This window comes from Nothobranchius furzeri, chromosome 7, assembly GCF_043380555.1.
Source record: "Nothobranchius furzeri strain GRZ-AD chromosome 7, NfurGRZ-RIMD1, whole genome shotgun sequence".
Lineage (NCBI taxonomy): Eukaryota > Metazoa > Chordata > Actinopteri > Cyprinodontiformes > Nothobranchiidae > Nothobranchius > Nothobranchius furzeri.
Window position 1 is genome coordinate 58,357,352 of NC_091747.1, and position 25,847 is coordinate 58,383,198.

Here is a 25,847-nt window from a genome sequence, read left to right on the forward strand (position 1 = left end):
TGCTTTGATTTTGTAAGAGCAAGCTGCGTGGTTGTATTTGCCCCACTTCAAAGGTATCTGCTTTGAGTCCAGATCTCTTGTGTTATTAGGGGCCTGTTGCATGAGTATCTGTTTGTGTGCGCAACAACAATTTTGCCTTTTCCCAGGAAATGCGACGGACGCACTTTGCGTTGCTTTTATCAACACACGGACTTGTGCAATTTGTGTAGGCAAAATGACTTGCCATCGCTGAAATTGCTGAGCGTGAGATGAAATTCATTATACTGAGAACTGCATGCAGACAGAGGTGGAAATTTCAGGCACAATTAGCCATGAAGCATCCTGGTGGTCCTTGTTGTGTGACCGAGGTGGAAAAGAAGTTCTTGTCTATGTAAATCAATGGAAATGCGTGACACCATATCTCCTCCTCTCATGCAAAGTTGGATAAAGCCAGCACAGTCTTGGTTGTTATTTTGATCTTCTTTTGAGAATTAAGCAGTTTACTTCCTCTTTGATGGCAGTTTGCATGAATTCTAGCATGTTATGAAGAATGAGCAGATGAGTTGCAGTTTGTTGCAAAGCCATGCCATGAAAATGGTCTTTATCCCCAAATGTCCCACTGGATTTATGAGGAAGGGTTCAGGGGAACCCTAGAAAGTCCAGCAAGCACCAGGGAAGTCTCACTTGTGAGTGTATCTGTACACTTAGTGAGGAGGAGACTAAAACCCTAGTTTATACGTCTCCGTGAGCTTGGGTAAAGAATCGAGCACACACATTGACAGAAATGATTTCCTTTCAGACTTTTCCGTTGCCTGTGGAGTGTTCCCTTAATGCGTAATGCTTTTATGGGGGTGGTGGGGTGGGGGGGTCTTGCCATTATTTGTCATGAGCCGGGGTGAGTACTCTGCCATCTTCTCACCATCTGTGAGTTTTTGCCAACAGGAGAGGGAGCGCAGCTGATCCTCATCAGCCTGATCAGCGGGACGGCTTTAAAAGGAGGACGGTTATCCAGATACGACGCTGGATGATTAACTACAGCCTGGTAGTGTCTAGCTCCTAGCTCCTAGCTCCTAGCTCCTAGCTCCTAGCTCCTAGCTCATAGTAACTTTGAAACCTCGTCTTGTCTTGTAACTTTTGGAACTCGTTTTAATCTGAACTCGTTCTGCTTCGATACCTACCTTCAGACTCGCTTCTCCTCCGGATTCGCTCCCGTCTTGGAGACTTCTGGATACTCACCGGTTCGCTGCCTGGATACCAACTCCGGTCTGCCGTCCCGCTCTCCACCGTGCTCATGCTCCCTCTCCGTTACCGCATCCTCGTCCTCCTCATCCGTCTACCCTACCGTCTGGAAATCTACAATTCGCCTCTGGATATCACCCCGGCTCAACTCCCCTCCACATTCACCCTGAACTTCCGCATTGTAAGTTCTGCCTACAATTCACTCTATGAACTACAACTCCCGTTACTCACCTCTGGTTCTCCTCAGTTGCCGCTTCCTGGTTTACCCTCCGCTGGATCACCAGTGTGCCCTCAGTTCTCCTCTTCATTAAAGAAAATAAATTATTGTTTATCTTTTACCCCGACTCGAGTCTGATTCTGAATGTCTTGGGTTAGACACTTATCCCAGAACATGACATTATTAGTCATGTCTTTGGTCCACGATAGTGTAATTATATTGTGCATTGTGTTCATGCCGGCCTACCACATTGTTGCAACGATGGATCATGGCGCTGTGACTCCGTACCACCACAGATGAAAAAGTACAAACTAGATTTTAGGAGGGGGGCCATGGTGTCAACAAAATAAATGTAAAAGCCACGCTTCTCTAATAAAACCAGCAAGAGCACATCGGTATTCAGCTGAAGGTGTGACAAATAGCACTTCTGATGCCTGGGGGAAGATCGTTCTCTCTGAAAACCCCACTTTCTAGTTGTTTGGGTAATCTAGGAACATTGTATCCCATAATTTCCAGTCCTGTGTCCTGCCAATGGTGAAGCAGCCTGAGCCCATGGTTGGACAAGAGAGGGACTCACTCAGAACAGCCAAGAATAATCAGCTTGTTGGTGAACAAAACCTTTTCCTGCGCCCCAAGGACAGAATGATAACTAAGTGGCTTGAGGAATAAAACATGGAAATTTTGAGTCCAGGTCCAGGAAACTCACCAGATCTTAATCCTATTAAAAACCTGTGGCCAATCCTCAAAATGATGGATAAACAAAACACTGTCATGTTCCTGAGCCGAGGTGAGTGACACCATCTCCTATCTCACCACTATCAGGCTTGTTTTCCACAGGTGAGGAGCGGAGGGGTTTGCAGCTGCAGAATATTCCCAATCAGGAACTCGGGTATGAAAGGAGGATGGAGACACTTCACTACGCCCGATGATTGCACCAGTATAGGTAGCCCCGGCCACTCGCTCTCGTTCTTGTAACCCGTTTTGACCTTCGTTTTCTGGATTTCTTGGATTTTGAACTTGGACTGATTTTGGACTGCTTGGATTATCCTAACTTTTGGTGTTGTTTCCCCTCTCCCAGGATCTCCTTACCTACCTCAACTTCGCTGTTTAAACCCTGGACTATTCACACCACGTCTCAACCTCCTCCGTTGTTCCTGTTTGGACCCAACCCCCCCCCCCCCCCCCATTCTCCCCTAACTCCGTATGAACTCAGGTGATCGATCTACCCCACAGTACTTCCCTGTGCTCTTTTTGTTCTCCTTTATAATAAAGACTTTACTTTAATTCAACCGGTTCTACGAGTCAGATTTCGGCATGTCTTGGGTTAAACACATTCCTCGAGTCATGACAAACACCGGTACACAAATCTTTGAATCACAGCTGTCAAGATTTGGGGCAAATCGCTTTGAACGATTAAAATGTGATTAATCAAGATTAATTAATTACAAAGCCTCTGATTACTTGTCTGATAGTTTTCTTTTAATCAAGACACCCCCCCCCCCTCCCCCCCATTACCTGATCTTCTGTAATCACATTAACGCTAAACTGTGATGATTTAGATACCCCCCCTCCCATTTGACAACGTAATGTCGACCATTAGCTACTGTAAGATTCCTTTTTGGAACCTTTTATTTCACTCAGTGCTTGAGCAGAAAGGGATAACATTTGCATCTATTGTAAGATTAAAAAAATAACAGTTTAATTTAGATAAATTCATGATACAGCAAAAAAGTAACCCTATAATGAGTTCATGGTCAGCCCCAGTGATTACCTCTGAATAAATGTGCTTTGGAAGCCAACCAGGAGCCAGCTCACAAACCCAAAACTCATCAGCTGGCAACTTTTGTTAAAGAAGAGCTGCAGCCTTCCTCAGCTCACCCCAGATGAGGGATCTCCTCACCTCATCTCTAGAGCTGAGCCTGGTTGTCCTCCCAAGGAAGTTTATTCAAGGTTCAAGGTTGTCTTTGTTAATCCCCAAGGGGGAAATTGAATTGCCTTGGACAAGTAAAAAACAACAACAACATGCACACACATGCAACAAAACATTCACTGGACACTGCTATAAGCCACAACCATGATAGAAATATCAAATGTACAATCATACTAAATGCTCGTTGTAAAAACGCACTGCAGCAGGAATAAAAGAGTTCCTAAAACGTTCAGTGGAACAACGGGGCATTAACATTCGCCCACTAAAAGAGCTCCTGAGATCCTTAAAAATCTGGTGAAGGGAATTTTACCCTCTTCTAACCAGGATCTTGTCATTTTGGTCCAGATGACTATAACTGAAAGTTGGGACAATGACAGACACCCGGAGCAAACCCCGGGTTGTAATTTATGTCATCAGATAAAATAATAATAAACATAGTAGTGGCTGACTGATGTTCCCTTCAACATAAAATGGAATTTATTTAGAATTAATTCCAGAATCAAGCCTTTAATTGGACTTATTCTTGAGCAGCTGAACCAAATCTTTTCACATCTTTTTTGAGTTTTCACCACTGACCTTCATCCTTAAAAGAACACAATAACAAATTAAAGCCCTGCAAAGAGATCAAATACGTTTCTATGCAGGTAAAGTTAGCTGGTGCATTTAAAATGGGCCAGAAAAGAACTTTAGTGCATTAACAACAACCTCAGCACTTCCAGGTCATACAAAATCATCCACACCAGAAGTTAGTGATTTGCTTGTTAAATGATTCAACCCAGTATTTAAATGCTCTTCAATTATCCATAACAGCTCATGCATGCAATCAAAGGTTTTCAGAGCCACGTGTCAGGAAGTGGTGCACTAGGTCTGGACTAAAGGTGAAAATATTGTTAAAGGATGTGAAGATAACTGTGACTGGTTCCCATTTAGATGAATTAATGGATATAAATTAGAAATAATTGAAGTTAATGTTGTGGGAAATCATAAAATAGGAACAAAGGCATGTGGAGGCAGATAAAGCTGTTACTGCCTGGGAGAAAGCAAAGAGATGGAGCAACTTTTAGTTTCGCAACACCAAATTTGTGGCTATATGAGTTTGTTGAGTCACTTTTTTAATTTTAGAACAAAAATGGAGGTTTGAAATGAGCAGTTTGTTCACAATTGGCTTTGGTTTGTGTTTTGTTTGACTCCCAAGTTAATCTGCGGCAAACAGAACTTAAGAAAGGGTCGACTTTTCAGAATCAGTTGTAAACAACAAATACGGTATTTGTTGTTAGTTGTTGTTTGATGTTATGTCCCAACCTGGTTCAAATTTGAGTTTGAAGAAACAGAGGTTACTTCTGGCTGGTTGGTCTATGCAAACATTAATATTTTATCTTTACATCATTTTTATTGATATATTCCACAATTATTCAGGCAGAAATATTATTATATTCCTGCAGGAAAGCTGCACAGGAAGTGCTTCAGCTATCTGCTGCTATGTGTGATTGTAAATATCCACGTCTGATATAAATAACTGCGTAGAGTTTATAAAATCCTTTTAGCATATACTGGTAGTATAAAGTACTTAATAACTAAAACTGCTGAGATTGTTTTAGCATGGCAGAAAAACTGTTCGTCTTTGTTCACACAGAGTACGGTCCGGTTTCTGTATGGCTGCTGGAAGGACATTCACACTGGCTGCAAGTCATGTGCTGAACATCTCCAGAAATCTGCTCCCACAAGAGTACTAAATGATTAGAAATTTGGAATAATGTGTTTACAGATAAACCTGTAAAATAACGTGAACTATCCTCTGAACTGTGAACTGATATATTAATAATAAAACAAAACCTGCAACAAAAAGGCAACACGGTTTTGTTTTGAAATATGCAGCATCTGGAAAAAATATTTTCTTTTCGTTTACTTTCTGCACTACAGAAAATCTTGACTGTCAGAGGGATCAGATTATGGAGCAGATTATTTTTAATGTGACTCTAGTGGTACCAGTTGCTCCAGTCCTGACAAGTCGAGTATGATGGATTACTTTTTACTCAGTCAGGGTGTCTAAAATGACAAGAGATACACACGTGAGGAAGTATAAAGATAGCATGAGTTCAGTTCCAGTTCACACCTGGGAAAGAGTACTTTTTCTCACATTGGGAACCGTTTGGATCTCAGAGAAACAGATGTACAAAAGCATAGATATTTCACTGGTATTTAAGTAGATTAAGGACATTTGTTTAATTTCATGTTGCTTAAAGTTGGAGCCAGAAGAAACCTCACCGGCCAGTAAGCATTGTCCTAAATACAGAAAACAAGTCTAAAAGTAAAAAGAAGACATAAATCATATGTGTGATGTGTGGATCTGCTGCCACAAATTTCATGAAGACGATTGAGGCTCGTATCCCTGATGGAGCTCTCTTATGCAGCTTTAAAGAACCGCTTTGAAAAGGTTCTATAAATAGAACCGCTCGCCTGTTTCCTGCAGGACATCACAAACCCAGAATAAGTGTCTGCTCACCTTCAAAGGCCTGTGATATTCACCATGGTGCCATCTTCGGCCAGCCTTCCTCACTGATCTCTGTGATGGATGATGCTCTTCTTTGTTGTACAACTCTGGAGTAAAACATGCATCCATCATGGTGCAACATTAGAAATCAGGTGGAAGAAACAATAAAAGTGTCATCTGCAACCTTTAGACCACATTTCAAACTGATTGTGTTATTTACCGTGAGCTATTTTCCAGTCTGGTGCTCTCATATACACTTGTGATCCTTATTAACCCTTTAAAGTCTGATATGTGAAATAATAATTGGGAAGAATAAGTCTATATGAATGGATGTGGCAGATTTTGAAGAAGGTACTAATCCTGATATTCCATCTTGATTCTTTAAGGCCAGAAGTGAGTTGGGAAGCCATCTTATATATGTAAATATATAGTCTGACTAGGCCTATGGACAGAGCTGGGTCATGTGGGGTGGAATGTAAGGTTGTCTTTTTAACAGTCTCCGCACGCAATTGGACAGCACTAGGACCAATCAGAGGACTGAACAATGTGGCGTATTCATCACTACGGAATTCAGTCAACAGGACAGTCCGTCATACATTGTCCTTTTTCGGAATAACGAACATATGTACCTCTATCTGCTCATGTGTCAAAGAAAAGCCCAAGTCTAAATTATCCAAAGTTAATGCCAAAGTTGTTTCTAACAAAAGCCGTTCCTGAGCTGATGCCATCTCTGTCATTTTTATCCATCGCAGATTTGTCATTGCTCTCACTCTCAGTGTCGCTCTACAAACATAGAGTGTGGTTCAGGCCAGTGGTAGACCTGCTGAGGCTACAAGGGAGCATGGCCACAGGCAGAATGGGACGATAATTCAGCCCTGAAACATCTCCTGTTCAAAGAATCTCCTGTATTAGCTTCTGCGAGCAGGTAGGAGGTGGATCTTTTCTGCAGTCTACTCGACCCTGTCACGGTCTGCCTCGATCATCTCTAAGAAACCGATATGCTACAGTTTTTGTCTTACAGGTGGGCGTGTTGGAGAGCCACAGCTGATCCTGATCTCACTAATCAGAGGGCCAGGGGATTTAAGGAGCGGTGTGACACAACTCCAGTGCCGGTTGATACTCTCACCAAGGATAGCTTCCAGCCTAGTCTTAGATCCTCGTCTGCCTGTGATTTATTCCTAAAGATCCTGTTGTTTCTGTCCTCAGTTCATCTCACCGTTGGATCACCTACCTACGCCTGGAGTTGTTACTCCATGCCACGTCGTTCAGACTCCTCTGGCCTCCGCTCACCACCGTCCGCCTCTCTCCCAACCCTCCTCCTGGACTCCTACTACCGTCACCAGCTCGTCTCCACCTCGTCCCACAGACTCAGCTACTTCCTCGCTCCCAGTCCACCCTCACCTGCCCCTGGTCTGTGACCGTAAGAACTATTTTAAAGAATAGCTTTTACTCTTGGTTCTCTGGTTCCGAGTTGTTCTCACGTGTGTTTTAGATTCCGGTTCCTTCCTGTTCCCGTTTGGAGCAGCGTCCTTAGTTTCCCTCATCGTTATTTAAATAAAAGAATTATATTATTTTACTTTTGTTCTCCGTGTGTGATTCTTCATGTCCTGGGTCAAACTGCTTACCCACAACATGACAGACCCTCTGTAGGGATGTCCGAGAGGGGTGGGCACCGACAACAGCGCGGAGCACACCCATCGGCCCTCACAGATTGTCCGTCTGCCTCTGAGCGTGGCTAGACAACCCTGCAGAGAAAAATCATTTGCTACTACTACAGTTGGTCTAGATTTCTAGGGCAATGAGGGTTAAGTGTCTTGCCCAAGGACACAACAAGATGCTTCCTACTAAAGCTTGGTTTATGCTTGACGCATTCACTTTCCGCTTGGTGATGCGGCTCGCGGATGGAACGCGCTTCACAACTCGCAGCGTTTATGGTTCATGCGGCTCGTCTCTGCGGTGAGCCAATATTCTCCCAAACTGTAGGGGGCAGCATGGAGCTCTACGGCATGCATCCAACACTACACCATAGTAGAAGTAAAAAATACTGTTGTTTACAACATGGCATTTCAGCATTTTTTAACAGCGTCCTCGTCTTTTCCGACCGACAGTGCGAGCTATTTCTCTCCAAGAATTATTAACAACATGTTGATCACAGTGATCTCTGAGAGCTGAATCATACAAATGTCTGTATTTACGAACCTCTGCCATACTAGTTCTTGCCAGTCCGCCATGTTTTTCTGCGTCCGACCGTCCACGTGGTTAGAAAATTTCCTAGGTGCGCGGTGCGGAAAGTTTGAGCCGTGCGGAGGCGCGGTGGAGGGGCGTGGTTGGTAAAATGACGCAATTTTTCCGCGCTGAGCCGTGCGGACCTCGCGGACGCGTCAAGCATAAACCAGCCTATAGTCTTCTGATTGTTTATAAGCATACATATCACCAGCACTGAAGGGGCCATAATAGTGGGCATAGCTCTCTGGTTTTCTGTTACATGCATTCACATTTTTTATGGTTCTCCGAGATGACGGGTCTTGTGGGTTTGCTCTATTAAATCTGATATTTGAGGACATTGATGAAATGAATCAGATTTGAAGCCAAGAATATTGTTTTCCTTCAATTCCTATCTAAATTGCGTGATTTTGAAGCACAAAGAAAACAATTTTCATTCCTCTTAAGACTTCAAGTGACCTCACAGTTAGATTTCTCCTGAGAAAATGAAAGTGGTGAGACAAAATGCACAATTGTCAGAGGGACTGCGTGTCAGAGCTAAACGATGCAGCGTGTTTCAGTCAACAGCCCGGCGGTGAGATGAAGGACTATAACAAGGCTGCTGTTATCACAAAGGTATAGATTTCCAGTACAGATTGGAGGTTGGATCAGAAAAAGGGGGACAGTTCAAACACATGAATGGCGTTTTTGGTGTGTTATATAAAAGATGAGGGAGGCCAGAAACCAAACACAGAAGCATGGAGGGGGAGATTTCAGACAAAGGAACCAGATTAAAAAGAATGTGAACGACTGACGGATCAGAAAAGGTCAGCGGAGGTGGGAACAGCAGATTTGGGCCCTTGAAGATTTGCATCGTCCCCCAGAGTTTCAGATAATTTGAGGTTTTGTAGATGAGAGCCCAACATTGGGACTAGACTGGAGGACGCCTGCGTGAGTGTGTCTGAGGAGGCAGAAAGAAGGGACCTTGGAAAGATTTTGTTTTATATAAACATCAGAGCTTTGCTTCTGATCTGTTTGTAGGTATATTTATGTCGATGGTTTATAGGCTGGAACCGTTGGATATCAGCTGTTTTGGTCTTTGATTTGAGTTATGGTGAAAACATTTTCACACACTACATATATAATTCTTATATCTGAATGTCTTTTTTGTCTCTATTAACTAGACAACAGTTTCAGTGAGTTGTTTGTTTTTAAGAAATGAGAATGTTAGAGCTCTAAAGGGTTTTCCACATTGATGAGGGAATATTGAGTTGTATGAAAAAGCTGAGTATTCCCTTGTTTCCTTGAATTTTCCTATCAGCCAGACTTCCTGTGATTTTTTTTAAACGGTCAGGTTCTTCAGGCTTTCTGAAGCTCAGCTGATGTGTCTCACTTTCTAGTTCAGTGTTTTTGCCCCCGAGTACGACTTACAAGGCATTCATTCCTGTTAGAGACCACTGCAAATGCCTTGATTAAACAAGTGTTCCACAAATGAAACTACTATCTCCTAGATTTTAACAAGTTAATTATTTTATGTATCAAACAGGGTTCATTTAGGTATTTTTGTAGAGAAATGTAAATAAACTGTCTTTAGGAAGAGCTGGTGGTATTTATAATGACCTAGCAGGTTGTTTTGCAAGCCTGTTAGCATTTTAGCCAAATTTGTTGTGTTTTTAAACAAAACTATTTCATTTGTGACATATTTTGTGATCCTATTTTAAAAAATGCAAACAAATAAAAAAGAACATTATTTGGAAAATGGTCAGAACTGGATTAATTTATTAACACCTTACAACATAAATGCAGATTTGTGATTTTTAGGCTAATTTGTTGTTTTTGCCACCATTGGTTCATCCTTTTCAGTGCAAACTAGTTTATAAATGACATTTGTTTATTTATTGCTTTTGCCTATAATAATAAAAACATCCTCCATCTGCCACAGAAATAAAAGTACTCCCAATACGGCTATATAAATAAACTTTACTTACTATACTGAATTGCTCTCATGGTTCATTCAGTGCACCCTTCTGCCTCTCTATTGTCTTTTGGGACTGCTGCTAATGCGGCGCCAGTAATAGCTTAGGTAAACTGTTATGTCTAATGACCGTCTCTGAACAACAATAGTAAACTGACATCAAAATAACAAACAAATAAGGCCAGAAATATCAAATCAGAGACAAATAAAACAAATAACTGGACTAAAATAAGATGAATAAGAAGGATTCATAAGGTTTATTTAAATTTAATTTGTCTACATGTGAGTAACATTGTTCAAAATTCACACTGTAAATAAATATTTACCACTTAAAGTGGCCACCATTAAATTTTGAAGACTTTTAGACAGACTTGCTTCAGGTGGAGTCCACAGTGTTCATGCCTTCTATCACAAACACACACATTACTCACTCATCCACTGACCGATCCTGCTGAGGAAAGGGGAAGGAAATGTTTGCTTATGCACAATCAGCTGACAAGCATCACAGTCTTTCCTGTCCTATCTAATGTGCAAGTCCACTGTAACTGCTGTCTGCGGCTCGTGAATGAGCCATTCATGGAGCATTTTGGGACAGCTTGATGGATAATTGGGTTTCATGCTAATCATTGGCCAGAAGTTTGACACCTCAGCCAAGGACATGATTTACCCAAATACCAACCTGTTAATCTGTCTGTGGCCACAACTCTGCTGCAAGGGATCTTCAGCTCTTTAGAAGGAGAGGATATACTACCACCTGCTGGTCAGCAACATAAAGTACAATTCAGATGTAGTATCAGGGCAGCATAAAGATGTTGGAGTTTTTTTTTTTACATTAATTATATGAGATTTATGGTTAATTTTGGCAATATTTAAAAATATTTTAGATGTGTTACAACAGGTGAAGTTTCCTGTGATTCAGAGAGTTTCTAAAGCTGCATCAGGGATTTATGTTGCAGTGAGCCAAAATGCACAACATTTATATTTTTTAAAGCAGCAGATTTAGAAAATATTGTTGCTCTCCTCGTCTGTTTCCTGAGGTTTCACCAGCAGATAATGAGTGTTTCAGTTTTGTGAAAAAAGCAGAGGGCTGCGTACACAGCCCTGAGGACACCCAGTTCTGAGTGTACAGGTAGAGGAGAGAGGTGAGATAAGGCTGAGTTTCATGGATTTAGATGGTTTGGTAGGAAGTCAGGAGCAAGAGTGTGATTGAAGGTGTAAGACATAACTTAAAAACTCAACAAGATCATCTGTTTGAATATTATGAAAAACTATCCATGTTAAAAAAAACGGTCAGCCTTCAGAGCAAAAGAAATGGGATATTATAATTAATTAAATTTGTAGTATTGTTTTTTCTTCAAGCACTTCTGTTCTATCTGGGCGAATTATTATTATCGCTTTAAAAATTCATCAAACGTGTTTGTTCAAACAGGTTAAGGAAATAAGAAAACAACTTGGTGATACTTTTATTTTTCCAAATTTTGCTGTATTCATAGCTGAGTTGTGAGAACTACATTTATTTTTGGGATTATACGAGTATTTTTTCAGGTAGATTGGATTTTCATTTCAATCACATGTACAAAAATGATTTTATGCCCCCATATAAATAGATCTATGTGATACTATTTCTTTAATTCTTATGGTTATAGGCAGAAAATTGTGCTTTTTAAAAACTCTTTTGTAAGGAAATTCTGAATTTTCACCATATTCAATTTTTTATTTATTAATTTATTTATTTTTACCTTTCAGATCATGTTTGTTTTTATTCTGAAAATGCTGGTTTCTGTACTGAATTACAGAACATTTATTAGTTTTATAGACGCACTAAATAAATCCTAACAGCCACAACCCCATTATATTTTTTCTTATTTCACTCATTTCTGTTAAGATTATGAACTTTAAAATGTTTATATTCTAAGTATATTTTTTTCTATCTCCTCCTCTGTCGGCACAGCCGGTGAACACAATCGTACACACCAAAGTTAAAGCACATGCCCAAACGAGCATTTTAACCAATCAGCACTACGTTTAACTTATTGGGTCACATCTGATTGGTTGAAATTCCCGTCCGTCGAAGATAACTTCCGCTTTTGTACTTTTTCAATTAACAAACGCTCCTGGGACAAGCAGCGTTGCTTAAAACAAAGTTTATCGGGTTTTCGTGTTTTAACTCTTTATTACATTCGGCTTCCTTCTTGTGTTAAAGAAAAATGCAAGCTTTAAGGTAAGAATTCTAGCTTTATATGAACTTGTTTTAGCCTCGTTCAATTGTTTGTCCTGAAACAAGCTAATTTGAGCGTAAAATGGCTCAAAATAGCATTTAAAAGCTCAATTTTGTTGGTAGACATTTATTTTACCACTCGAAAGCCGATTTAAAAAATGTTGCTGCTTTGATTTGGGTTTATTGTATCAGTTTACTCCCATTTCTTGTTGGTTGAGACATCAGCTGAGATTTCTCAATCCCACAGAAACCTGTTCCGGGCCAGCTGGTCCTCTGATGTGAGACTAGATGGAAAAACTGCTGTCATCACCGGGGCTAACACCGGGATTGGTAAAGAAACCGCAATCGACCTGGCAAAAAGAGGTACACCTGACTGAAACTCAACTGTTTTTTTTTAACTCAACTATTTGGTTATCTATGTTATGTTAGTTTGTTTATTTGAGTTGTTGACCATGCCCCCCCCCCCCCCCCCCCCGTATTTTACTGACTCTGGATTTTTATAGCCTTCATCGCATTTTTACGATCAATCTTTGATATGATTGTATTCTCGGCTTCGTGCTGTGCAGCACTTGTTCCAGCTTTGTTTACAAAGTGTTTTGCAACAAACCGACATTCTCGCATTATATTTGTTGCTGTTTGATATAGAAGCTTAATATGTTATTTATTGTATAATTTGTTTTCTAATTGAAACTTGCTGAATTGAGCCATTTGACTTGTGTAATATTCAAACATTTGCGGCAAAGGAAACGCCATCATATCCAGTTTTTCGGGAGGTTTCCAGTAACTGTTTAGCTGATTTAAAGGGAATTGTCCCCTTCTCTATAAAATGAGTCGGTGAGAAAGCTAATAGCTTTGTTTCTTCCTACTTGAATCAGATCATCCAAGAATTTAAAAAAATCTGGGTGATTTTTGGCTTCTCACCACAAAAAGTAACATTTTTATGCATTGTTCTTAAACTCCTGATGTCTCATCAATGGAAGGAAAACAAGAAGTGAGACTGTTGAAACTTGAAATGTAATCAGGGCTTCTAACAGGAAACCTTTTAAAAAGACTTCTGTAGAAGAGCATAACCTCTGGCTCCACTTATGATATTAAAGGGGCATTATGGAAGTTTGACAGCCAAAACATGTATAGAAATAATAAATGTCTTCTTCATACATTCTCCTGCAATGCCCTGGTCCTGTAGAATGAGCTCTGGCATTTTTACTGTGATTGCCTGTTTTTCTGTAAAATCACAGAAAAAGAGAGCTGCTCGGGTCGAGCAGGCTGCTTCATGCGCGTTCACGCTCAGGCATAGCCCGTAGCATTTGCTATCTGTAGCTTTAGCAGTAGAGAGAGAGAGGTAGTGCCAACTCAGTGACATTGTCGCTGTTCCTAACGCCTAGTGATGAACCTAGCTACATTTCTGAGGACACTTAGCTACTTTCTGTAGAACTTTCTTCTAGATATTTCCTGCAAATTAGCAACAAAATAGCCATTTTCGCTTCGAACCGCTTACTGGATTGACGTTGTTTCAGGTGTCATCAAGGATATAGATGTTACAGATACTGTGAATGTTACTAGAGTGTAGCTCACCTTGTAAGATGTCTGACTCTCATGCAGAAGACCTGGGTTCGATTCTGGATGTGAACATAGTTTATTTAGAGTTCTTTTTTACATTAGTGGTATATTTTTTTACAGTACGATGCCCAAATTTTTATTTGAGACTCGCTGAACGGCATTGAATTCACAGATAAAAAAGATGTGGGTTCAACTTTCATTTTGGAACAATTTTTCAAGCAAGGGAAGGGAATGATCTGAGCATGCAGGAGGACTGACCCATCATAAACCTTTGTCGGCTGTGCTGAAGAGAAAGGTACAGAACCAAATTATTTAATTAATTAGCTGCACGTTCTCCTGTACTCTGTCCTCCGGGCCACACACACACACACACACACGGGACTGTCTCAGCTGTTATTTTCGTTAAGGAGTGTGCACGTACAGCATGCGCGCCTCGTGCACGAGCCTCCTATTGAAGCTGCCGTTATGCTTTTGGCCTGAGGGGGCAATTGCGAGCATAAAAGTTCAAAACTCTGTTAAGTCCCTTTTTTAAAGAGTCTAAACTTTAAAAATTTCTTTCAAAATTTGAAGATTTTTAGAATCTAGGTTAGATTTTTAGCTATAAACAACTATTTTCAAATGGATTTTAAAACTTTATTGCAACACGACCATTTTTTTTAATGTCTGCATTTGTGTAATTTTTTTCTCATTGAGGCATGAAATAAGTTTAACTTTTGACCACCAGAGGGAGCTCTTTACATTTACTCTGCCTGTTTTGGTTTTAACTGATGTTAGTTCAGATTTTTTACGTTCTTGTTAGCCACTCATGCTTTTTTATTGTTTCTTTGGTGTTTAGGTGCTAAAGTCATTGTAGCATGTCGGGACATGGAGAAAGCTCAGGTGGCTGTGAAGGAAATAATAGAAATCTCTGGGAATGACAACGTTGCTTGCATGAAACTTGATTTGTCAAATAGCAAATCAATCAGAGAATTTGCAGAAGCCATCAATAAAGGTAAAATTACTAGTTCCTTAGATAACTGTTGAGGCATCTACAAGATATTTATTTTATTTATCTATTTATTCCAACAGATGAGCCAAAACTCAACCTCCTCATCAACAACGCCGGTGTGATGGTTTGTCCGTACGGGAAAACGGCTGACGGCTTTGAGATGCAGATCGGTGTCAATCACTTTGGTAAAATCAACCGATCAGAAACTGAGCTTTTGTTGTAGCTGTTCCCTGAAATGACCAACTTTAGCAAACATGAATGGCTGCAAGTCAGTTACAGATTCTGGGATTAATTTTGGGGTTCATAGATACTGAATCATCCTTTAAGATCGTCTTACCTTCTTTTCCAAAACTCAAACATGTTAAAAGTTGAGCATGGAAGCCTTTCGTTTAATATGTTTTGCATTGATTAGAAACTAAATTGTATCCAAAAAAAAAGTCTAAATTCAAATCAGTTTTTGGATTCTGTGCATCTTTTTTGTCTTCAGTCTTGTTGGATATCCAGAATCTATTAAGCACAGAAACTGGTCAGTGAAATCCATTCAATCATTTTGACCAAGCTTATTTTGTCATTTCTAAATTATTCTGTTTTCAAATTTCCATATTTTATCATTTGTAAAGATTTTTATTCCTAAAAATAAACTAAATTCAAAACACATTAAAGTGGGTCTGATTGGGGCTTTCAGCCTCAATGAATTTTCATGTTCTGTTTTTAAATTTATTGCAAATATAATGTCTTATTTACATCAATTAACAATAAAATACTGTTTATCAGTAAGATTTGATGCACTGATGCTTGATTAAAAAAATCCAAATAACTCCCTTTGTTACATAGAGTTCATCAAACAGCTATCGGAACATTTTCCATGACAGATTTTAAGTGTTTGATAAGTTATGATCAATAATTCTACCCCGATGGAGCGGTTTCCATCAGGAAGTACTGAGTTTGATCATTAGTGGAGGGGGTGTCTTAACTGAACTTAACCAGCCTACCTGTCCTCTAACTTAAAGAAAACATCAGAAGTGAAGATTCTTTTGAAAACAGTTGAATGATTGCTTGGTGGAGTTAAGTTTTAGACTCCTTAATTACAATTTTATACATTTTAAAATGTTTTTTGTTCCTTTACCAGGTTACAGATGTAGTCAAATATTTACTATTGTGTTTTAGTTCTGAGATTTCCTCTTTATAAACGCCAGACCAAGATTGCAAAGTATTTTCTTCTCCAGGTCATTTCCTGCTGACCTATTTGTTGATCGACCTGATTAAAAGATCGGCCCCGGCCAGAATCGTCACGGTGTCCTCCATGGCTCACTCCTGGGGCTCCATCAACTTGGACGACATCAACAGTGAGAAGAGTTACAGCAAGAATAAAGCTTATGCTCAGAGCAAGCTCGCTAACATCCTCTTCACCCGTTCTCTGGCGAAAAAATTAGAAGGTTTGTGTTACTGCTGGAGGATTTTTTTATCTGGGATTTAGACTTTATAAATGCTCTGGTCGATCAGCTGGTGTCAGATGATTTATTTTCCTTCTGACCTACAAGATGTTTAAAGATTTTTTTTTGTTTTGTGTTATATTTTGCAGTCCGAACACAATAAGTGGTAAAACCAGTATCTGACTGAGCTGAGATTATTGCACATACATTGCAAATAGTCTTTAAAAAAGTTTCCAAATTGTCTCAAGGTTAGCAAGAGATTCCTTCAGTGAATTGTTCTCGTCTTGCAGGGAATTAGAAAAAGTCCGAAATCTGTCTTGAACAAAAAAAAAAAACCTGTGCAGGAAATGTGAGACGGTTTAAAAGTAACGAAAAAACTAGTTTCCTTCTTCCCCTGCTGGCTGAAAATGGAATTACAATCTTGGCACAGGCTTTGCATATAAACTGTTGTCAGATGAGGTGTTCTGTTTAGCTTGTTTTTATGAGTGTGTTTAAGAATTATTGGTAGTTCAGACAAAAATCAGAACTTTGCTTGCTACATTATTTTATGTAGTTTGAAAGGGAAGCAGGGTGCACCAGTGTTGACTCGTTTCAGGTCCGTTTGTCTGGTTCACACTTTCTTTGCTTGACTTCCGAAGATTTTACTTTCTTTTGTTTTGCTTCCAGGCTCTGCCGTGGGAATCATTCTTAACTAAGTAAAAATTGTTCACCAAAGGTGATGGTTTATTTTCTTTAATGTTGTCGTAGCAATACACCGGCTACACCGGGCTCACCCACACCACTCGGACCACACAGCTTGCAGGTTCAACTCTTTATTATCTCTCTCAGCTCTGCTCTCATGACCGTCTCGGTCACCAGAAGAGTCCGACTCCAGGCTGCTTCTCCCTCTCCGTCTCCAGCACCTGTGCCTATGAAGCACCTCCTGCTGATCGCCATTCAGACCAGTCTGTTACTAGTTGTGTTTAAAATGGACTCATTCTGTTCACTGGCCCGTTTATTAGCCTAAATTAGTCAAATGCGTTCATTTTATTTAATTTTTTTGTTCCACACAGTTGTATTTTGTTTTGTCCAGGAACTGGTGTGACGGCGTACTCTCTCCACCCTGGAGTTGTTCAGACAGATTTGTGGCGTCACCTGAGCGCCCCTGAAAGATTTTTCATAAAGATCGCCAGTCCCTTTACCAAGAACTCCGTCCAAGGAGCTCAGACCACCATTTACTGCGCAGTAGAACCATCTCTGGAGAAGGAAAGCGGTGGATATTACAGGTAATTTATCAAGTTCATGAGATAACTGGCCGCAATGGCTTCTGGGTTGGGTATCACATTAAACAATAATTAAGGTAAGGGGATCTGTGGAGGTTTATTCGTTCATCTATTTGTTTTCCAACAGTGACTGTGCTGCTGCCAGCTGCTCAGCTGCAGGGAAAGACGACGAGGTGGCGCAGAAGTTGTGGGAGCTGAGCTGTCGGATGCTCTCCATATCGTGGGATTAAAGCGACAAGAAACGGTTGCTTTACTAATTAATACAGGGCCACTTAATTACAAACACTGCCTCTAAAGGGAAGGATGGCCTTAATTTATAAGTACTTACTGGTATGGTCAACAGTCCTTTAGCAGCTCTTGTTCTGGCTTTCGTCTAAAGTGTGTTTCACATACTGAGTTTGTAGATGTTTTCTCTATTTGGACGAATGTTTTTAATGAATACAAGAATGAAATTATTTAAAGTGTTTTTCTACATTCCCCCCAAAATTCAAAATTTATTAAAATGTGACGTATTGACATTTTCTGTATATTTATAACTGGATACATTACCACACACACACACACACACGCGCGCACACAAAACATTCAGTTGGTGAAAGTGCCTCCCCTGATGTTTCATGTGAATTATTTTCCTGTTCTAAATATATGAATTAAAGATGTTTTAATATTCAACATCTTTGTCATGTTTTCGAGTCTAAACTCAAGAATATTGTCCATCTGAATAATAAAAACAGATTAAAGCCTAGAACAAGTGGAGTTCCTCAGGGCTGTTTGTTTAGTCCTCTGTTCTCCCTGCACATCCTTCCTCTACATTTGGATAATATGTTTCACAGTTATGCTGATGTTCAGATTTATTTTTAATTAGAATACTCTAGGTCTGCCTATGACTGTGTACAGGTGGTACCAAGGTCCGTCTCTTGTGCACACAGGTGATTGTACCTTTTGCCATCATTGCAACAGATATAGCTCTGTGGCTATTTACTTTAACTCAATCATAAACCAGAGGGTTAGACTCAAGGCCGGATTAACCATATGGGCAACTGGGCAATTGCCCAGGGCCCACAAACTCTAAAGGGCCCAGGGCAGCAAGGGCACGAGCAAATCTATAATCTCCCGCTTTATATTAAACTAGTGTGACCGTACGTCCCGTTTTCCCCGGACATGTCCGCTTTTCACTCTGTCCTGGATGTCCGGGTTCTTGTATTGATGAAAATGTCCGGCTTTTCATCCAGGAGCAGGGATGGGGGAGCTGTATATCCTACACATCCGGGGAGCCGGAAAAAAGTTTTCTACCTATATTACTATATTATCATTCATGGACTCTTTTCAGCAGAGAGCGGCAGAGCGATGATCGGTGCGCAGCGCTCCAGGCTGCTGCGTCCAGCGCACGGTCCATTCTCAAAGTGGCGCAACCAAAAAACTATAATTGGCACACGATCGTTCATGTCTGCACATGTTCTCTACTTTCTGTCTTATTTGTGCCTGAAGCGCTCTGCCACTGCGGAGCTCATCACCTGTGCTGCGGTGATTTCACCTCACTGACTCATCGAAACACGCTCTCCGCTTTGTGGTCAGGAGATCCCTTTGATCAGGTCAAAAGTAACCGATGAGGTGAAAAAGTAAGAATCCAGGCAGCAGTTTTTCTGGAGAATTAAGAGGAGATGCAGGAAGATGAGAGACAGACAGGACAGGAAAATATAGTTAAATAAAAACAAGAAAACAAAACAAAGTGTTGAAAAGTAAAATGTAGGTAGATTTATCTCCACTACACGTTTTTACCTGCAAAACAATAAGTTATACACTTGTAATATTTATACATCTGATACAATTCAGATCACCTTCAAAACTCAGTCACACACCCAGGGCCGTTTCAAGACATTTTGGGGGCCAAGGCAAAATGACCCCCCCCCCCCCCCCATAACTGGGCTCCCCAGAAGCCTCTGTGTAATCCATACCCTCTCCAGTAGTGTTAGTTATACAGTGTTTATAAAAGCCCCTCAGACATCACTGACATGTTCTAATATTATCAGATGAAAAACTAAATTATCAGACATGCTGTCTCATCTGCTGCTTTTCTAAATTTGCAAAAAGTAACAAAACCATTTGAAAGCCACTATTTGTGGATTCTCTGAAAGTTTCCAGTGTGACAACTTATTTTATCATTGATCCTATTGTCTAATCTCACAGCTGAAACAAGCATCCTTGATAATCTGTGCACAGGAAGCGTACCGATGCTGTAGTAAAACAAAAGTTATAATTTATTATTAATAAAACCTTGTTGCAGCACTAAAGCAGAAAAATGAGATTTTGCAGTAAATTTGCTAAGTATTTATTGTTTTAGAGCCCTTTTATTGGCAGAATCTGATATTAATTTAGTTCTTACAAAAAAATGGGTCCAAGAGTTGTGTGGCGTTGCCATAGTGTGACGTCATAGGCACAGATCCCCTGTCCTCTTGTTTGGAAATGGAAATATGGTCACCCTGTATTAAACAAACTGTCCACCCGGGCTTTTGCACTGCACAGAGACGCTTCGCTGCCTATGACTTTGAACGTCAGTTGAGAGTCAGTCTCATGCAGACTGACCAATGAAGACAGGGCCTCAAGTTATGACCCTCTCCTCATTGGTCAGTCCACACAAGGTAGGTCAAAGGTTACCCTGAGCGGGTTACGTGATGTCAGGCATTCAAGTATTGAGTATATTTACTGCATATTACAGTAAAATATTCTGTATGTGACCATATTATGGTGATCCTCGGGTTGTGATGATGGGGCCCTTGAATATTGTTGCCCAGGGTACGACAAAGTCTTAATCTGGCCCTGGTTAGACTGTTTCCCCTTTCGTACATTTTTAGTTTCTGTTTAGAACTTTGGTCAACATAAGTTGTTTTAAATGTGCTTGATAAGTAAAATTTTACTGTCTGGTCTAGATAAATATTAACTTTGGTAATGAAGCTTTTCTGTGTAAATGCAGTAGCCTCATTAAACCTCATTTGGGCTTTTCTGTAATTAGTGTGAACATAAGCATCATTTACATAATTTAATGATATATATAATAAAGCAGATCAGCCGGCTTTTGGAGAGTGCAGACACTTTTTTCCTCTCTCTCATCCGTATCTTATCCCAAGGCTCTTTGTCTGTCTTTGGGTGTACAGCGCTTCTACATTTTTTCTGTTAACTGGAAATTATTAAAAATGGACCTAGTCAGTTGGTCTCTCAATGCGATTGACAAAATTTTCTCAACGATGAGAAAGGGAGAAGGGGCTCCCGGATGCCCCTCTGGGACAGAGCCAGTTGGGCATATCATGGACTCCTGGAAACAGTGGAACCTGATCTGCCTCTCTCAGCTGTCTGTAGAAGATTCTGAAGACGTCTGGATATTCGTGGTGTTGGTGTCAAGTTTCCTGCTCTTTGGCCTTGGAGGTTACCTGACTTACCGGAAAATTAATGAGCTATCGAGGAATATTGGCTCACTCCCAGAGCTCAGAGATGGATTGCACCGCGCTGTGAATTCACAAACTCATATGATTGTCGAGAAGAGTCGTAAGCTTGGAACTTTGGCTAAGATTTATGCGTTGGCACAAAAGATGGATGCGATCAAGGAGCGAGTGGACGAATCAGCATGGATTGGGATAGATTAATCTACGCCATTGTTGGATTTAGAGGGGTTGAGGACCAGCGGAACTTTAAGGCAGAGAGGAAATTATCTCTGTATGGCCCACAAACAATTTCTTATCTGAATCTGGTGTCCTTGAGCCTGTGAAGCTGAAATGAATACCCTCTCAGAAGAAATGTGGAATGCTGCCATCGCCATGGCAACTCTGTCTCCCTATCCCAGCCTGGGCGGGACTGCGAGCTGTGAAGGCTGCTGAATCATTCCAGGAGTCACTGTGCTCTGTAAACCCAATGACCTCCCACCCCTTTCCAGACTGAGGTGACGAGCGCTGCTTATCGCGGCTGCTGCTGACGTGTGGAGAGTCCCAAATCCCTACCACCCCACCTAGTGGACACTTATGTTGTGTAATGTCTGAAGTTTGTTACATTTCTGTCTGAGGCGTTTTTTGCAAAGCAAAGCTGCCCTCCCTGTGGAGGGTATCTCTGAAGTGCCTTTTTTTTCCTCCACCAGACCCAATCCTCATATATAAAACCTCTGATCTCTTTTTAAGGTAGCGCGACTCGGGTTGCGAATGACCACAGTTACCAATTCTTGTCATGTGTCTATGCCTATGTATGTCTGATCTCAGAATTGTGTGTACTGAAACTCTAATTTCCCTCTGGGATTATAAAGTATCTTTGAATTGAATTGAATTGAATGTGTGATTATGATGGGGTATTAACAGGCAAAAAAAATCCTGTTAACTTCCTCTTTAATTTTCTTATCTAGTCACACTATATTTGTAGGGCAATTTCTTACCCTATGTCCAGCTTTATCCCATCGAAAGCATTTTTTGTTCTCAGTTTCTCTGTCTCTGTTCCTCGTCTGCACCCCCCCCCCCCCTATCTATTGTCTTAGATTCATGCACTTTATTTGTGTGTTTAGTTGAGGCTACGTCGTCGTCTTCCTCCGCCTATCCGGGTCCGGGTCGCGGGGGCAGCATCCCAACTAGGGAGCTCCATACCGTCCTCACCCTGGCCACCTCCACCAGCTCCTCCAGCAGGACCCCAAGGCGTTCCCGGACCAGATTGGAGATGTAACCTCTCCAACGTGTCCTGGGTCGACCCGGGTGCCTCCTGCCGGCAGGACATGCCCGAAACACCTGCCCAGAGAGGCGTCCAGGAGGCATCCTGGCCAGATGCCCAAACCACATCAACTGACTCCTTTCGATCCAGAGGAGCAGCGGTTTTACTCCGAGTCCCTCCCCAATGTCCGAGCACCTCACCTCACCTCACCCTATCTCTAAAGCCTGATTTATGCTTCTCCGTCTGCGTCAGTGCGGAGACACACAACGCCATTATCCGTCCTTGCGTAGGGCTCCGGCAGGCACGCAAGTACGTACGGAGTCGAGCCCACTTTTTTAAACATCCGTCGAATGAGACGGATTACGCAAGCTTGTGATTGGTCAGGACGCCGCTGTTGTTTACAGCGCCGCCATTGCAAAGAGAGCCGAGGATAACAGCGGCAGACACGGAGACGCTTGAAGAATACCTCGCGAAAAAACTTTAAAAATACAAACGTTTAACTCTCCCGTGACTGGAGGAGTGAAAAGATGCGCAGCAAGCGTTTTATTTGTGGACGGAAATGACAGGAAACGTGGATTTAGAGGTGGGGAGCGCATGAAGCGGTGGGAGAATGAGAGACAAATATGTCCATGTTAAAAGTCTCTTATATACACAAAAAACACAATATAAACAAACGATATTGGACCGATACATGACAGGATACCACAGAACAGCGCTACGCCCTCTGTTGTCCTGCCGGGCAATTGCTTTGCAACACTCTCCAGGAGACGGAGAAGTAAAAGAGCAAAACGCTTCCGTCAATCCGTGCGTGTCTGTCCCTTGCGGAGCTGATGGAGAAGCATAAACCAGGCTTAAGGCTGAGCCCAGCCACCCTACGAGGGAAACTCATTTCGGCCGCTTGTATCCCTGACCTCGTTCTTTCAGTCATTACCCAAAGCTCATGACCATAGGTGAGGATTGGGACGTAGATCGACCAGTATATCGAGAGTCTGGCTTTCTGGCTCAGCTCCCTCTTCACCATGACAGATCGGCTCAGCGTCCGCATCACTGCAGACGCTGAACCAAGCCGCCTGTCGATCTCCCGATCCCTCCTACCCTCACTCGTGAACAAGACCCCGAGATACTTAAACTCCTCCACTTGAGGTAGGACCTCTCCCCCGACCTGGAGTTGACAAGCCACCATTTCCCGGTCAGGAACCATGGTCTCAGATTTGGAGGTGCTGATCCTCATCCCAGCTGCTTCACACTCGACCGCAAACCTACCCAGCAAGAGCTGAAGGTCAGAGCTGGATGAAGCTAGGAGGACCACATCATCCGCAAAAAGCAGAGACGAGATTCTCCTGCCACCAAACTCGACACACTCCACACCACGGCTGCGCCTACAATAAAGGTAATGAACAGAACCAGTGGCAAAGGGCAGCGCTGGCAGAGTCCAACCCTCACTGGGAACAGGTCCGACTTACTACCGGCTATGCGGACCAAACTCACGCTCATCTGGTAAAGGGACTGAATGGCCCTTAACAGAAAGCCACCCACCCCATACTCCTGGAGCGTCCCCCACAGGGTGCCCCTGGGGACACGGTCATAAGCCTTCTCCAAATCCACAAAACACATGTGGATTGGTTGGGCAAAGTCCCATGCCCCCTCCATCACCCTTGCAAGGGTATAGAGCTGGTCCACAGTTCCACGGCCAGGACGAAAACCACATTGCTCCTCCTCAATCTAAGATTCAACCATCGATCGGACCCTCCTCTCCAGTACCTTGGAGTAGACCTTTCCAGGGAGGCTGAGGAGTGCGATCCCCCTGTAGTTGGAACACACCCTCAGGTCAACCTTCTTAAAGATTGGGACCACCACCCCGGTCTGCCACTCCACAGGAACTGCCCCCGATGACCATGCGATGTTACAGAGATGTGTCAACCACAACAGCCCTACCACATCCATAACCTTGAGATACCCAGGACGAATCTCATCCACCCCTGGGTCTCCGCCGCTGTGTAGTTGTTTGACTACCTCAGCAACTTCTGCCCCAGAGATTGGACAGTCCATCTCCAGGCCTCCCAGCTTTGGTTCCTCCTCTGAATGCGCGTAGGTGGGATTGAGGAGCTCCTCAAAGTATTCCTTCCACCATCCGACTATAGCCCCAGTTGACATCAGCAGCTCCCCATCCCCACTGTAAACAGTGTGAGCGAGTTACTGTCTTCCTCTCCTGAAGCGCCGGACAGTTTGCCAGAGCCTCTTTGGAGCCGATCAATGGACTTTCTCCATGGCCTTACCAAACTCCTCCCATTTCTGAGATTTTGCCTCGGCAACTGCCACTGCTGCACCCCACTTGGCTAGCCGGTACCCGTCTGCTGCCTCTGGAGACCCACAGACCAGCCATGACCTGTAGGCCTCCTTCTTCAGCCTGACGGCTCCCCTAACCTCTGGTGTCCACCAGCGGGTACGGGGGTTGCCACCTCAACTGGCACCGGCCACCTTGCGACCACAGCTAGCAACAGCCGCCTCAACAATCACAGAGTGGAACAAGGCCCACTTGGAGTCGATGTCCCCACTGCTCTCGGGACGCGGTCCAAGCTCTGTCGGAGGTGGGAGTTGAAGTCCGTCTTGATAGGTTCTTCTGCCAGGCGTTCCCAGCAGACCCTCTCTATGCGTTTGGGTCTGCCAGGTCTACGCGGCATCTTTCCCTGCCATCTGATCCAACTCACCACCAGGTGGTGATCAGTTGACTGCTCCGCTCCTCTCTTCACTCGGGTGTCCAAAACATACGGCCACAGGTCAGATGATACGACTACAAAGTCTATCATCGACCTGCGACCCAGGCTGCCCTGGTACCAAGTGTACCGATGGGCATCCTTATGTTCGATCATGGTGTTCGCTATGGCCAAACTGCGGCTTGCACAGAAGTCCAATAACGAAACACCACTAAAAGTTCAGATCAGGCGGGCCGTTCCTCCCAATCACACCCCTCCAGGTCAAGCGGTCATTGCCCACGTGAGCATTGAAGTCCCCCAGCAGGACAATGGAGTCCCCTGATGGAGCACTATCTAGTACTCGTCCCAGAGACTCCAAAAATGGTGGGTACTCTGAACTGATATTTGGCCCATAAGCACAAACAATAGTCAGGACCCGTTCTTTGACCCGAAGGCGCAGGGAAGCTACCCTCTCGTCCCCCGGGGTAAACCCCAACACACAGGCAGAGAGTCTTGGGGCTAACAAAAAGCCAACCCCAGCCCTCCGCCTCTCACCCAGAGCAACTCCAGCAAAGGAGAGTGTCCACCCCCTCTCAAGGACTTGAGTTCCAGAGCCAATGCTATGTGTCGAGGTGAGTCCGACTATATCTAGCCGGTACCGCTCAACCTCTGCCACAAGCTCCTGCTCCTGTTCGTTCCATGTCCCAAAAAACAGTTTCCTTGTCAAGGGATCGAACCGCCAAGGCTCCCGTCTTGGTCTGCCACCCGATCCACATTGCACCGGACCCTTCGTGTTCCTCCTGTGGGTGGTGGGTCCACAGTTGGATGAGCCCATGTATCCGGTTTGGGCCGGGCCCCATGGGCGAAAGCCCGGCCACCAGGCGCTCGCTCACGGGCCCCAACCCCAGGCCTGGCTCCAGAGTGGGACCCCTGCGACCCTCCGAGCCGGGTACTCCGACTCTTTGAATTTACATCCATGAAAG

At 42.8% G+C, this 25,847-nt stretch overlaps 1 protein-coding gene across 1 annotated transcript; it reads left to right on the top strand.

Moving 5' to 3' along the window:
* Positions 1-12,095: 12,095 nt before the first annotated feature.
* Positions 12,096-18,166, top strand: rdh12l (retinol dehydrogenase 12, like). The gene is made up of 7 exons (XM_054751067.2): positions 12,096-12,254; positions 12,499-12,614; positions 14,647-14,802; positions 14,880-14,984; positions 16,026-16,235; positions 17,305-17,497; positions 17,622-18,166. The coding sequence occupies exons 1-7, from the start codon at positions 12,241-12,243 to the stop codon at positions 17,722-17,724; spliced, it is 897 nt and encodes a 298-aa protein (XP_054607042.2). The 5' UTR covers positions 12,096-12,240; the 3' UTR covers positions 17,725-18,166.
* Positions 18,167-25,847: the final 7,681 nt, after the last annotated feature.

Bases quoted from the DNA above. Each gene is read 5' to 3' on its own strand.
- rdh12l (XM_054751067.2), top strand. The intron at 14,803-14,879 runs GTAAAATTACTA...TTATTCCAACAG, and splicing joins TGCAGAAGCCATCAATAAAG to ATGAGCCAAAACTCAACCTC. The intron at 14,985-16,025 runs GTAAAATCAACC...TTTCTTCTCCAG, and splicing joins GATCGGTGTCAATCACTTTG to GTCATTTCCTGCTGACCTAT.